The sequence below is a fragment of the Ceratotherium simum genome, chromosome 20, assembly GCF_057802395.1.
Source record: "Ceratotherium simum simum isolate JZ-2026a chromosome 20, ASM5780239v1, whole genome shotgun sequence".
In the NCBI taxonomy this organism is placed as follows: Eukaryota; Metazoa; Chordata; class Mammalia; order Perissodactyla; family Rhinocerotidae; genus Ceratotherium; species Ceratotherium simum.
The window spans coordinates 14256833-14272610 of record NC_141919.1 but is presented as its reverse complement, the minus strand read 5'-3'; the positions used below and the strand labels follow the sequence as shown (position 1 = coordinate 14272610).

Genomic DNA, 15778 nt, shown 5'->3' with positions numbered 1-15778 from the left:
GGAACGAGCTGCTCTCAAAGAGGAAGGCTTGCTTTTCCGGGAGCCAGCGGAAATGATACTCTCGCAAGGCGTCAACAAAAGATGCCTTTACCCACGCTGCGTGCGGGACCGGGGCCGGTAGAGCCTTTGAGCGCTCGCTCCGCACGCCGATCTCCCACCAGCGGCTTTTCGGCGGCTTTCGGGCCTGGACAGGGCTGTTCTCACACCACGTCGGTCAAGGGAGTTGGGAACCCCCGGCCCCAGCGGGCTCTAGCGGTCCCTGTGACTGTGGGCGTCCTGGGAATTCCTCCGCGGCTTTGCGAGGCCAGGAGGCCGTCTGCTGCTCGGCTCCTTACGCTGCCTCAGCGCACCAAAAATCACTTAGAATCTCTATCGGCGGAAGGCACGTTCCTGGCATGGAGTGACAGCAAAAGCATCCTCCTCTGAAAGGGCCTCCTTTCCTTAGGATAGGCCAAGAGGCTGCTCTTTCCCCTGGGGGCCCTTGTGGATGCTTCACCTTAACACCTATTCTAAAACGTCTGCTGGCCCAGGGCAAACTGGCCAAAGAGCACTAGCCAGAAATCTAGCTCCTGACTAACGATGAAAATCAAGAATCTGCCCCGCTCCCCGCACTCCTACAACTAGAGGAAGCGACCCGATGGGCAGACAGCCCCTCTCGTGGCCCTCCCTTCGGGCAGCTCAACAAAAGTCGGAAGCTAAAAACCCCTCGACCTGGTGTCGCCAAGGTTGGAGGGTAAGAGGCCGTCTCCCAAGCAGTCTGGGCCACGGCTTTCTGCCTTCGGATTTAGGCAGGGAAAAGAAAAAATTAAAAACCGAGTTAGCCACAGTCCCTAATTGCTATTTTCTCCTCAAATCGCGGAACTGCAAGGGACCTGTGAAATTTCCAACTTCAGATATCTCATTTTACAAATAATGAAACTGAGGCCCAGAGACAGGAAGAGGGCATATTTTTTTTTCTATACTCTGCTTTTCCTCCCAGCCTAAGGGCAAAGGCAGCCAAAACCAGAATATAACTTCGGGTTCTCCCTGTAGTCAATTGGGATTCGCTGCTGGGGGTGCTGAGGAGGGCGGAGCAGGAATCTGCTTCCCGGACTCCAGCAAGCACGGGGACCTCAACGCTGGGGCTCATCTACCTTTCTCTTACAGGTCACACCAGAGTCCTGTGGTCATCATTTTAACCTGCTATTTAATTTTAATTATCTCCCTTTCCCTAAGAGAAGCAAAGACTTCGTTCCGATACACCCAGCTGATGGGACCTCTAAGCTCCCAACTCTTCCTTCCCGCCTCAGCTCAGACGTCACCACCCCCAGAGAAATGCCTCACCCTGTCCCATCCACCCGCTCCTGAGAAGCGCGGTGGAGCCTCCACCACCAAGCCCTTAGTATCTGTCCTAATTTCCTGGTTATTGTCAGTCTCCCCCTCTAGACCGCGGTCCTGGAGCGCAGAGAGCTGTCTTATGCCTTCCGTGTACCTGGCGCTGATCACTGGGCCTGACATACAGTTGGCGCTCAATAAAATTGTGATGAAGTTGGCATTTGAAGAAAACGCCCCTGGCTTTCCTCCCCATTAGCTTTTCTCTCCAACCCTCCGGGCATTGGGGTTTCTTGCAGAGAAGAGACCTTGAGGCCACGGTGCTCCGAACTTGGCCCAGAGTGGCTAGGACAGGAGAAAGGTAGTGTTAGGAGAGAGAAGCTCAGAGTGGGTAGGTGGGAAAAGGGAAGAGTGAAAGGGCGGGGACAGGCGGAAGATGCAGGAAAGGCGCGAGAAAGCAGTGTTCGCTGCCGTGCGTCGCGACCTGGGTGGGGTGCGCCAGAGGGGACAGCACCCGGCGCTGCGCCCCGCCCTGCGAACAGCCCGCGCTCCCCGCCCCCTCGGCCGCGGCAGGGGGCTGCCGAGCGGGTGGTGCATGCTGGGCGTGCGGGCGCCTGAACCGAGGTGGAGGAGGGGGCGGGGGCGAGGCACGGCGCCTTCTTGCTCCTTCTGCAGCTAGAGACGCGGCGGCGGCGGCGCGGAGTCCCTCAGCCTCGGTCATGTGATAGTCTCGAAGCGCGAGCTGCGGGGGTCTCGGCGTCTCGGGGACCATTACAAAACGCAGCCAGGAGAGCGCGTCGCTGCCATAGCCGCCGCCGCCGCCTCTCCAGCTCAAGACGGGCCCGAGAGAGCGGCGGCAGCTGCGGCGCGGACGGCCGAGCAGCCCCGGCCAGCCTCGCATCCTCCCGGCATTCGCAGGCGCCCCCGCCGGCCCGCGGCTTGCGTCCCCCGTCCAGCAAACTTTTTCCCCCAAGCGACCGCCTCCAGCTCTATCCCCAGCTCCGCTGCGAGCCGCCGGAGAAAAGGGAGACGCAGGCTGCCAGGATCCGAGCTTCCCTTCCCCTTACCTCACTTCTCCCTTCCAGGAAAACAACTCCAGAGCGCACTGAGGGGCCGGTCGGGAGGCAGCGCTCAGACAGCTGTGAGTCCTGCAGCCCTCCGCCTCCAGGACAGCGAGCGCCGACTCGGATTTAAAGGGCCAGAGTCCTAACTGTCCAGTCCCTCCCAGCCCGCTTGGCCTGCGCTTCCCTGGGACCGAGAAAAAGCAAAGACGAGGCCGGAAGGGAACGCAGCCCTCCCCACTCCTAGTCCGCCAGTTCTCGCGCTCAGCCTCTGGCCACCGGGAGGGTGGCGGTGAAGCTGGCGCGCCCCGCCCGCGGCTGTGCGCGCTGGTCGGCGACCGTCGGGGCCAGAAATTGCGAGCGTCGGAGAGCTAAGTCGGCGCAAGAGATTAATCGCGGAGACCCCAGGCAGCTGAGAGAAGGCCGGAGAGAAACGGCGAGAGGGTCTGGGGGGAGAGAAGGTGCGGTGGTGGGGCGGAGTGGGGGTTAGTGGAGACAGCCAGGCCCTGGGAGCGGGGTGCGGAGCGGCGCTGCGGTCCAGTGTGGGCCGGAGGGCGGTGGAGGTGCCGGGGGCGATGCCGCGGCCGGGAAAGAGTTCGTACAGCGACCAAAAGCCGCCCTACTCGTACATCTCGCTGACCGCCATGGCCATCCAGCACTCGGCCGAGAAGATGCTGCCGCTGAGCGACATCTACAAGTTCATCATGGAGCGCTTCCCCTACTACCGCGAGCACACGCAGCGTTGGCAGAACAGCCTGCGCCACAACCTCTCCTTCAACGACTGCTTCATCAAGATCCCGCGGCGGCCCGACCAGCCCGGCAAGGGCAGCTTCTGGGCGCTGCATCCCGACTGCGGCGACATGTTCGAGAACGGCAGCTTCCTGCGGCGCCGCAAGCGTTTCAAGGTGCTACGCGCGGACCACACTCACCTGCACGCGGGAAGCACCAAGGGCGCGCCAGGTGCGGGGCCCGGAGGGCACCTGCATCCCCATCACCCCCACCACGCGCACCACCACCACGCTGCCGCGCACCACCACCATCACCACCACCCGCCCCAGCCGCCACCGCCCCCGCCGCACATGGTGCATTATTTCCACCAGCAGCCGCCTCCGGCTCCGCAGCCGCCGCCGCACCTGCCGCCGCAGGCCCCGCAGCAGCCGCCCCAGCAGCCGCAGCTTCAGCAGCCGTCTCACCCCGGAAAGATGCAGGAGGCGGCGGCCGTGGCGGCGGCGGCGGCGGCAGCGGCGGCGGCGGCGGTGGGCAGCGTGGGGCGCCTGTCGCAGTTTCCGCCCTACGGGCTGGGCTCGGCCGCCGCCGCCGCCGCCGGCGCCGCCGCGTCCACGTCGGGCTTCAAGCACCCGTTCGCCATCGAGAACATCATCGGCCGGGACTACAAGGGCGTGCTGCAGGCCGGCGGACTGCCCTTGGCGTCCGTCATGCACCATCTGGGTTACCCTGTGCCAGGCCAGCTCGGCAACGTCGTCAGCTCCGTGTGGCCGCACGTCGGCGTCATGGATTCGGTGGCCGCGGCTGCCGCCGCCGCCGCCGCCGCGGGGGTCCCAGTGGGCCCGGAGTACGGGGCCTTCGGGGTGCCGGTCAAGGCCCTGTGCCACTCGGCAAGCCAGAGCCTGCCTGCGGTGCCCGTGCCCATCAAGCCGACTCCAGCGCTGCCGCCGGTGACCGCGCTGCCGCCGACGCTCGCTGTCCCCGCGGCCGCACAGCAGCCGCCGGCGCCGTCCACCGTGTGCCCGGCGGTCGCGGCCTCGCCGACCGCCTCTCTGCTGGAGCCCGCCGCCCCGAGTGCGGCCCAGAGCAAGGGCGGCTCCCTGCACTCGGTGCTGGTGCACTCCTAGGGTACCCGGGGGCGGGGGAGACGAACGCGCGGAGACGCCTGGCCCGCGACGGCCAGAGAGGGAGAGGGCGCCCTGGCGAGGCGGGACAGGGCTGACGAGTCCAGCCTTTGTGCGAAAGGAACGTATTTAAACAGACAACCCCGAAAAGTGGATTCTCCAGTGGTCTGAATAAATATAACACTTCTGGTGTCTGTGTTTATACTATGTTGTACAATCAGATTAATGAAAGCCAATTTTCAGGTAAGAGTTTCTATTGTAATTAATATTATGAATCAATAAGTTATGGGGGGAGGGAGCGAAGGAGGTTGGGGAAGCCTCATTTGCTGGCAAATTGGAAATGGATTTCGACCCTTATCCCTGGGAGCCGAAGATGGTGGAGCTAAGCCTCTCCGGGAGAAATCCAGCAGAGTGACGCGGAAACAGACCTCGGCCACCAAGTTTCTCTGCGCTGTGTCTTCCCCGGGCAGCCGCCTGTCGTGAGCCTTCAAAAAAACTGCTCTTCACTAAGGAAACCTCGTTTTATTTAATAAGGAAAAGAGGGAGCGTTTGATACCGTGATTTTCCTGGTCGGTTAAATGGGCAAAAGGACACGGTATCGTGAATAAGGCCACTTTTACGGGGCAGTGGGAACCCCACGAAGGATCTTGGGAAGCAGTCAAGTTTCTTGGCTCTGACCCGGGGTAGCAGGGATACCCTGAGCAGAGAAGGATAGCAGGAACAGCTAAAACAATTAGTTTGCACAAAAGAGAGTGGCAGCGGCACAAAGAGAAAAGCCCCAGATTCCAAAAGTAAAGTTCGGGAAACACAACCAAAGAGAGACAATGAAGGCGACTTTCTACCGGCAATTCGCTTGTGTATCGATCGGATGAGACCGTTAAGGAGCCCCAAAATAATGTGAATTCCCACGATCCATTCCATTTGGGGATTTTAAACAAAAAAAAAGATCACTTGCATCACGGGATTTTGTCCCCTAACTCACGAATGCAAGAAAAGCCTGCCACATCACCCGACAGTATTGCTCTTAACGCTTCCAGGAGCGTTTCGTGGCCGTTGCCTTCCAGCCTCCTCGGGACAGATGCGAGAGGATGACCCGGGCACCTTTGCGGGAGGCGGTCGATTTGGTGTTCCGTGTGCCGTTTGGGTGCGTACGTCTTTCAGGCGAATTCTTCAGTTTCAGTTCGTGAATGGATAAGAAACTTGCCCAGCGGCTGTTGCTCCTTCCCCTTTTTGAGCCCCAAGAATAGCACTTTACTCCAACAAACTTTTGGGAACGAAGGGGGGCGGATAGGGAGGAGGGGGCTGCCCTTTGCCTCTACGTCACCTCTGGCTTGTGTCCGCGCCGCGTTCGGGTTGTGACTTTGTGCAAGTTCATGTCTGCCAGTGTTGTACGCGGTGTTCTCCATTAAAGCTTCTCTCTGGATATGCCGGTGCCCGCGTGAAGGTGTTTCGCTTCTCAGGAGACGAGGCCGCGGTCTGAGTGCCCACTGGGCGGTCAGGGGGCTTTGCAAATCCTCCTCCTCCCCTTTATTTCTTAACTTCAGAGCTTCAAAGGGGAGAGTTCACAGGCGAGCCACCAGCACCGACAGGTTCCCTCCATTGCTCCTTTTATCAGTTGGCGCAATTATCTCCTACTCTATCCGATCTAGTCCACCTCAGTACTAGAGATTGAATTAGCAAAAACCGGCAACGGTGCATTTTTTCTGTTCCTACATGAGGTTCATATCAATACATCATCATCACCACCCAACACCCTTTTCCCTTTTCTGAGGGCCTCGAGGGCGGGCCAAGGCCAGGGGCCCGGTGCCATTGGGTGGGTGCCCGGCGGCGCCCCCTTAAGTCTGCCGGGCGGGCCCAAGGCGGGGAGGTTGGCGCCAGGAAGCGGCCACCGCGGATATTAACGAGGAGCGCGGCCCCGCCACCGCGGCGTGGGGAACCTGTTGCGCGCGGGCGCCGGGCTGCTTCCTCGGTGAGCAGGGCCTCGGGGGCGGCGGCAGCCTGGGGCCCGGAGCTGCCGAGCGCTAGGCCCGCAGGAGCCGACGGCCCCGCAGCCCGCGCTCCCCGGAGGGAACCTGTGGGCTGCAGCCGCTGCGGAGCTGCGCGGGGAGCTGGCCAGGTGGCCCCGCCTGGTACGGGGACCCCGCTGGGGCCGGGGAAGCCGTGGCCGGGCCTCCGCTCTCCGTCCTCGAACAGGGTTCTATCTTGAACCGGTTTGTCTCTACCCAGTCAGGCCAGAGGCAGCCTTCTCTAAACTTTCATCAGAAGGAAATAAAGGGACAACAAGATGACCTGTGCACAGTAATGACACTGGGGGGATTCTGGTTACATCTTAAAAATAGGTGTTTCCACGCATCCCCTATTTACAACTCCCGTTTCAGTGTGCAGCTAAGTTTTGGCCTCGCCGGGGAGACAAGTCTCAGTTTAGGTCACCGCCTCCTTGGAGGCTCAAACAATTCTTTCATCCCGTTCTTTCAACTTGAGACTGCAAGGTGTCCTGCAGGGTTTTCCTCTACACTAATCTGAGGCTGTTGAAAGAGAGACAAGGGGAGACACTGAATGGGGGTCACACATTTGGGGGCACTTGGGAGTCTGGCTTCTTTGTACACCTCTGAGTGAGTTGGTGGAAGTCATGGGGGGTGGCAAGTCACTCGTCGGACGAAGGGCTCGCTGGATCCCAGAGGTTTCTTCAAAAGAACATCTCTTCTTCCTTCTCCACCTGCCGGAAAGGGCCAGTGTACTTTTTAGCGGTGCCCATGGTCCCACTTCCGGGAAAGGGGCGCGGCCCAAAGTGACGTTCGGCACCCAGAGGGCTGTCCTAAGTGACAGCCCCTCCTGAGGAGAGAAGAGCCTGTGGCCACGGCGGCGGTGAAGGAGAGTAATTGACCCTCAATGTTTTCCCAGATCTTCTTAGCACCCAGCCCCATACCCGCATACCTCTGTGGACCCCCTCCTACCTCTGTTGGGAAAACACGGTTGTTTTGATTTGTTTTTACCCTAACGAGAAAGAGAAAGAAGAAGAGAAGCAAAGTGAGGTTAGAGAGCATTCTACTCAAGTTTTCATCCAGGAGACCCTGGTACCCAAAGGAAGCTATGCATGGCCTTGAGACTGGAGAACATGGGAATTCATGTAAATAAACAAGGTGCGGAGGTGGGGACAAAACTCTGATCCCAAGGGAGGTCCCAATTAAAGCCCTGGACATGGCCCTGAAGACTCCTCTTAACCAAGATAGGATCTGCAATCTAACTGTAAATGTGTTGTGAGGGGCTTCAGCCCAAGCAACCACTGCCCAGTTGCCAAACCAGGAACCTGGCAGGACAGACCTCTGAGATACCAGGACTGGGAGGATCCGGGGCCCTGACTCACTGCTCCTCACCAGAATCAGATTTTCATACCCATGTGCCAAAACACACCCATTCAAAGACACACACACACAGATTCAGTGCTTATTTTAAACATGTTAATAGGGATCAAGCCATTAAAAAAATATTGTCCTGGTAATTATCAAAGTATGTAGAGAACCACTAAGGCTAATAAGAATAATAAACTGATGGTGATATTTTGGTAACCATCTCAACTGAGTATGTGATCTCATATGATCTTACAGGTATTCTCTCTCTAGCTACATGTTGGGATAGAGGGAAAGTAAGTTTTGGACATAAGTAAGGTAGATGTAAAGGCATCTACAAATTTATGACCATCTCAGTTCACAAGTTTAATCAAGTCACTCTTGGCCTGCTAAGTACTGGTGGAGATAACCTGAAATTATGCCCCTCGTTTCCAGGATGATAGAAAAGACTAGTTGCTCAGCCTGTATCCCACTTAACTGAATGCACAGAACCCTGAGAAAGATGAGGAGAAGCAAGGAGGAGAGAGAAAGGTTTTAGTGTAGATGTCCTTACAATAAAGGTAGAAGGAAAACAACTTGGAATGATCTGTTTGATTATATTTCCTTGGGAAACTGAGATGAGAGGTAAGGGCCAAGGGAGGACAAAGCTATTTTAGCTGTGGTCCCTAGGAGAACAGGCCCTCCTGCAAAGGCCAGAATCCACACAGCTGGCATCTGGCACTTAGGAAGCCTGTCAGTCAGGCTGGCTTGTGGTCAATTATCTCCTTAAGTAGACTGGCATTAGTCCAGCCAGGGAGGAGGGCTGGTTGCATCCATAGGAATCAGAGCCAGTGAGCTGGAAGTGGCATGCTGAACTCCAAGCATCTTTGCACTGGGGAGTTTGGAAGGCTGATCAACACATCTCCTCCTGGGACTCAAAGGTGACATTTGCCTGCTTGGCACTAGTACAGACAGACTCCAGAAGAGTGTGGAAACAGATGCCTTAGGAGAAGAAGCATTGATCATCAAAACCATTGATTCCCCTAAATTCCTTTCACCAACAAAATTGTCATTTCTGAAATGCACAAAATTATACAAAGATCATTCTAAGTTGTGGTGGGATTTGTCTCCTCCACTGGATAAGAATTCTCACTCTTCACTGTACCTTACTATGCAATGGGCAGATAGGATAGTTTGGGGGCGTGTTCAGGCTTGGATGGTGTGGCAAGGGTTTGAAGTGGTATTGGTGTTAATCAGACTGTGTGTGTGTGATTCCCATGGTGGTGTGGGGGCAGGGTGGTATTGGCATTGAGAAGAAAAAAATAAAGAAATGGTTTCAAAGGCGAGTGATAATCTCTTTAGTGAAAAGGCAGAGTGGGGATGCAAGTGGAAGCGGGAAGTCCTTGAATTCCAAAGGGCAAAACAATTTCTTCAAGCCCAACATTTTCATTTTGCTCATTGAAAGTATTTTTATTAACTTTATCTTTCAAAGCTGAAATGCTACCTTATACCCTTTGGGGAAGATTGAAGAGATCTGCTTGGGACTTGAATTCAGTCTTAAACCATTGTTTAAATGGTATGAGTTTGGAAAAACTCCAGATGTACTCTGTCCCAAGCACTTTTCCTTCTTAACTATTCCCTGTGTATTTTAAGGAAAATTCAAGCCACATGTTGCTCTTTCCCCCTTGCATCCAAATGTAGTTTTATTGAATTTTAGCATGGCCCATGAAATTCAAATTCTGAGTTTTAAGCCATAATATATTCATATGATCTACACGCAGTCACATGATATGCACATATATCATTAAGCAGAAAATAATGCATCTGAGAACTATAGTTGTATTATTATACCAACATTTCTGTAGACTGAAGAGCTGTGCTGAGAATGCCATATTAAAAAAGATTTTATAAAATTATCAAAAAATTCAAAAAAGCTAACTTGGTGACTCATGAAAATATTTTTAAAAGAATATTGCTAAATATATATTTTGGTTTTGTTTAGTTTGATCCAAATAGTTTTCTTCTGCCGCAAGGAACAGGTCTTTTGTGTGCACAAGACACCCAAGATTTGCTTATAAGTCACAGATCTCATTATTGCGGCATCATTTAAAAAATGCATTCGAATGTGCTTTCCCATCTGAGCCACTTCTATCTTGTCAGCACCTTCAGGGACAGCGTGTTTTTACTGTTACTGCAGATGCATGCTTAGTAAGAAGGGAGCTGGAGAGCTGTAGTCCAGGCCCAGCTGAACTAGATTCATTCCAGAAAGAATTCACAACACTGAAACACACAGATGAGAAAAGAAAGAAAAGAAGGAAGGAAGGAGGGAGGGAAGGAGCAAAGAAGGAGAGAGGAAGGGAAGAAAAGAAGGGAAGAGAGAAGAGGCAGATGTGTGCATGTAATACTGACAAAGCCAAAATTTTTTAAATTATAATTTTCTAACCTAATGTTGCTTTAGTCTTCTCTCAGGAAACTGTAGATCAATTTTTTCAATGTATGTGACTATATCTGTACCACGACTTACCTAAAGTAATCTTGCTTTAAAAACAGTATTCCTCCTCTCTTAAAAATATTTCTTAGCGACAGAGGACAGGGCATTGTATAACTAACAGGCAGCCTCACTTGTTGCCTAAAAAGATGAGGCTTTACTCTGCCTAATAATTCATCCCAGGTGAGGATTTTGTGATATTAACTCTGTTGCAATTTATTTTAAAGGGATTAACCTAAATCACCCATAGGGAAATGTATAAATAAATGATGCTCTTTGCATACTATGGAATATAATGCAGCCATTACAAATAATGCTTATGAAATTTTACTCATGTAGAAAACGTTTATGAAATCCTATTGAGGGAATAATATCAACCCTCTAATGTACATTGAAAATGTACTAGAAGAAACTACACCAAATATTAGCAGTGGTAACTTTAGATTGGGGAAATAATAGTCATTTTATTTTCTTGTTTTCCATATGTTCTAGATTGTTTTTGGTCATCTAGTTTTCCTTTTATAACCAGGTAAGCGTTACTCAAAAATCTATGCAGCCAGCATAACTGGCATTTCAACAAAAGATGAATTTATTATTTTTAAAGGTAGTGTCTGAAGTGGGGGGAGGCGGAAGAATGAGCTGCTAGAAATATACATTCAAGGCAAAGAGCTACAAAGATAAATGGAGCTGCACACACCTTGCTGTCCTCCTGCTGTGCCTTTGACAAGAGCCCCTTTGCAGCAGACCCTTCTGGTAGGAAGAAAAAGAGACTGTCACTTTAAGCTTTGACTCTTGGGGAATTTTCTGAGAATAGCTATCCCGTAAAGCTGGAATGGGAAAATATGAAGGGGTTAAAATTACAAAGGGGGTTTGCTAAAGAATAAATCTCACATTCTTTTATTACCTTTCCTATTAGCTTCCTTTCTTTTCATTTTTCGTATTTCATGAATTTTTGCAGCAGCCTGATCCCTTTTTGAAACTAGGCAGATGATGAACATGAGGTAAATACATTTTACAAGCTTAGGCATTTCCTTCCAAATGAAAAATAGTATACAGTTTTCCAAAATAGTAGTATAATTTTTCTTTTTCCTAGTTGGCAAATCTTTTCTGTGTAGTGACAATGTTTTCAAGGGAAAAGTTTTAGATACTATTTATACTAGTTTGAATAAACCTGTGTTGTGTCTTCCCTATCTACACTGAAATAGTTTATTGTCAAAAACATGCAAAAGCCTGTAACTATCCAGAATATACATGTTTTCAGAAGATTAAATGTGCCTCGACTTTTATGCTAGAAGCCTGATAACCTATAAAAATGGCCACAGATCATTGAGATTTGGATTTTTAAATAAGTTGAACTGAAGAACTAAAATTGTTGAAATTATAAGACTGAATTTTTAATCCAAAAGAATCAGAGAATCAAAGTGTAATCAAATATATCATGCTTCACCAGCTTGGAGAACAAAATAAGATCCTATTTCTTTAATATACAAAAAATTTGAGCCCTCATCCCAGTTACCACTAGAAAATATCTTCTCTTCTTCCCTGCCAGGGGACCCCAGGCTGACTCAGGCCTGGTTATGCCCGCCTTACAAAGAAAAAATGAAAAGTCTAATCAGTCTACTCACATTGCTTCTCAAACTTCAGGTGCATATGAGTCATCTGGAGAGGGTTTTAAAATAGTGTGCTGGGCTCCACCCCCAAAGAGTCTGATTCAGCAGGTGTGAATCGGAGCCTGAGATTGTGCATTTCTAACAAGCTCCCAGGTGATGCTGATGTTGGCTGGGCCCCAAATTACACTTTGAGAAGTTCTGTGCTAAAAGAGATTCCTTTTAGTCAGCTTACTTCAGCTACAGCCGTCTCAGTCCCTCAAAAATATCCAAATAACTTTGAACATCATAGAAAAGCCATTAAGATCTCTATCCCCTTTCTCTCAAAAACTCCTTGGTGCCTATCAAATTTACCCATCCCCTTCCCAGTAACCTTTGAATACTATATAAATGCACAAGGGAAGCATAGAAAACTCCACATGCCTCCAGAATTGGAGCACTCCCTATTGTAAGTCACATGAAGACATAGAAAAGTAGGGTTGGAAGGCAGCAACCTTATTTCATTGACAAGGCAACTGAGGCAGCGAGCTGCTTGAAAAGCAAATTAGTGAAAACTAGACCTAGTTCACTCTTCCTCTCATTCCTCCCTTTACATCATAAGCCAACTCCATCACAGAAGCATTTTAACCGATGGGATTAAGGAGCTACTGTATTACTTCACTTCCTTCCTTAATGTGGTGCAATTATGTTTGCATACCACGCTTTATTCATTATATTGAAGGATTTTTATATCTACTATTTTATATAGGGGGAATAGGTTTGTTCTGAGTTTATATATACCCTGGCTCAGATCCACAACTTGGAGGATGGGGTTCACACAGACGTTCGAACGATGCATCATCTCAGTGAACCCACACTTTGCTGGAAAATGGAGCCGTTCAGCCAAATATTCATGAACTATTTTGTTCTTCAGGGCTGAGGCACTAAATAGTGTGCACTCTAACAAAACAAATGTTACCAGGATATGCACTAGGGTCCCCTCTGATCTGTGCGAGTTCATGACATTTCCTATAGCCTCACTCTGTACTGTGGCAGACTTACACCCCAGTCTATCTGGGGAATTTTAGTGAGTAGCCAAGAAGGTGTAAGGTTTTATTGCTCCTAGCTATCTCTGACTTATAACTTCAGCTCCCATAGACATGGTTCAACTTATGAATCCTCTCACCATCCAAAGCATACTGCCCCTTTATTTGTAAACTCCAGACATAAACCACAGTTAGACGCAATGCCAATGCCTTGAAGATTTGAGTTTATCTTGCTTTAGAGTCATAGTCGTAAACTTAAATTCAAATATTTATCATTTCTCGTTCTAAAAGTCCATCTAGCGTATCTCTACTGGGAATTTCTCACTCGTTACCTTTCGCCATCCACTGCAGTCTTCCTACAGTTTGCCTGGCCTTGACTTTCTTCTTTGACTGGTTGATCTCTCCCCTCCTCTCTAGCTGCTTACTTGGCCCCTCACCCTACTCCACTCCAATTCCCACTAACTCTTCATGATGGACACTTTAATTCTCTGTTTCTCTAACTCTTTCCAGACTTTAAAATGGGACTTCACCTTGTACAATGAAAGTGGTCTATCAAGTTATTTTCCTAAATGAAGACAGCTCTTTTTATAAGAGGAACTAAGATGTTAGCTATTAAAATCACATTTTTAATCTAACTGTACACACATATCCATTCCATAGCATTCATTCAATACTGTATTGCAGGAACCATGCCAGGTGCTGACAATAAGACATGTTCCCTACTGCACCAATTTTTAAGCTATTGTCTCTCAGCTCCAAACTTACCCTTTCCAACTCTGCTCTGAGATGCTGGGGCTGGAACCTTGCAAACCATATTTCTGCTTTGCCAGCTGGCTATCTATTGGGCCCTGGTAATATGGGGCTCGAGTGGGAGTTAGCAAGGTTGGAAGAAGAAGGGATTTGCTCCTTCCTGTCTGTTCCCTCTGGGGCTTCCTTTCTGTTTCAATTCCTGGAAGCATCACATAGGCAAAGTTTCTTTATCCTGCACTTCCATCCTGTAGCAGCCGCTGAATCGAGTTGGAAGTTTTTCCAATACTTGAAGAACCAGCCTTGTCATGGTGCATCTCAGAGACACCAGCACTAGGCAGCATGTGCCCCCTGAGGTCCTGAGGTTTAGCTCCATGGGGACCACCTCTAAGTTTCTAAGTGTTAACAATTCCAACTTCTCTTTATACTCTCCACCCTGGGGGTGGTAGCTGCTGCCTATAGTTGCTACGTCTGTGACATCTTAGAGCTCTCTTTCTACCCTTATTATTCATTCTTTACACCTAGTTAACAATTCATTATATTAAATTCTGTCTGTGAAATAACTGGAGGGGTTTCTGTCTCCTGCCTGGACTTTGATCCATCTGCCCTCAAGGACCTGATTATCAGAAGCAGAAGATTGTCAAGTGTAGGGGAACATGGAGGAGAACATTAAGGTTTAAATTTATACTGTGAAACAATATATATAGACATAGATATGCTAATACATATCAACCAAGAAAAAACATTTAAAAATTTCTTTGTCTTTGCAAATAATAAAATTTATGCTTAAAGAAAACTGCTAAAGCATGTATTTATAGCAGCATGACATTGTGTTCTCTGCATGACTTCACTGCAACGTGGCTTTGAAAAGTTGCTTTGGTTTGCCGATAGGGTCTGCAATCTCAGTGTGATAGACCCAGTCCAGGAGCTAAGTCCCCAGGGTGAGGCCACTCCAGACCACCCTGTTGGGCCTCCACCCTCCCAGAATCAAGGAACAAAGATGACTCAATCCTCCCTGGGAAGGTAGGAGACTAGAGAGCAAAGTGGTTAATTAAAAGAAAACAAAAAACAAAAACAACTCACCATTGGGAACAAACCAACTGATCAAATAAGTCGAAGGTAAATAGGATTTTTTTGAAATTTCTGAATTTGACAATTCTGCTTATAGATGTAATAGGAAGACGTTGAAATTTTTTAACTACTTACAATAATAAAAGCTAGTACCTATTGAGCTTTTTTATTTAGCTTCTATGAGCTAAATGCTTTACATCCTAAATCTCATCTAAATTCACAACAAATCTTTAATTTAGCTGCTTCCCTTAGCCTCATTTTACAGACGCAACAACTGAGACATAGGCTGTTCAAGGAACTTACCCAAGTGTTTGGGCACTTTGCTTAACCAAATAGCTAATGAAGGAGTTCAAGAGAAATTTGAGCACTATGAGGTCCAAGCAAGATTTATTTGATGTCAGAGACCAAGTCGACACACTACATATTATTTTTTGTTTGACATGAATATTCGTGGAAACTTTTTCAAAGTTGATCTATCTTTTTCATCTTTGTATCTCCACTGCCTGGTATAATACCTGGCTCATGGTAAGTTCTTCATAAAAGTTTGTTGAAAAGAAAGAAGAATTTAGTTAATACATACCTCCATCCTGATTTAATGAATATTCAAATGTGTGGGCTTGTTACCGAACCAGGTTCATTTTTGCCCATCTCCCAGAAAGCCAAACACCTAGACGATGAGATTACAGCAGACAGAGGGTTTTAATCACAAAGCAGCCAAGTGAGGAAGTGGGCGAATGAGTCTCAAATCTGCCTCCCTGAAAACTGGGGCTCAGGGATATTTATGGAGTGGGGGCAAGGTGGTCTGGAGTGTGAAGATAGACGATTGGAGGTGAGGAGAGGTGAGGTAATTGATGATCTGCACAAGTGTAGTTAAACTTCATGCCTCTTCATAGGATTCATGTTCACAAAATGGCAGCATCAGCATGATCTGAGGGTGGAGTTTTTAGCCTCTTGACGTCAAAAGGTCACTTATCGGGCATCTGGGGGGGCCCCTTTGATGGGTTGGTGCTCTCAACTGGCCTAAACTGGACAAGGGGGTCCTAATTCCTGAAAAACAGCTCAAACACCTATTAGCATGGTGACCCAGGTGCCAGGGAGATGTTATCTACAGGAACCTAGTGGGAGTCAGACAGCATATTGCCTAAGCAGCACAGTTAGCAATGGGCGGGTGAACAACTAAAAGCTATAATCAGTAATTGCAAAAAAGAAAAAACTTTATTTACTAGCTACCTAATCATCAATGGCTAATTGTTTACTGGTTTCAGTCTGTCTGCCTAAATGGTTAAAAAAAC

At 49.3% G+C, this 15778-nt stretch overlaps 1 protein-coding gene across 1 annotated transcript; it reads left to right on the top strand.

Annotated features, from left to right (window-relative positions):
- The first annotated feature begins 2849 nt into the window (after nt 1–2849).
- Nucleotides 2850–5645, top strand: FOXB2 (forkhead box B2). The gene has a single exon (XM_004439629.2). The coding sequence runs from the start codon at nt 2948–2950 to the stop codon at nt 4223–4225; it is 1278 nt and encodes a 425-aa protein (XP_004439686.1). The 5' UTR covers nt 2850–2947; the 3' UTR covers nt 4226–5645.
- Nucleotides 5646–15778: the final 10133 nt, after the last annotated feature.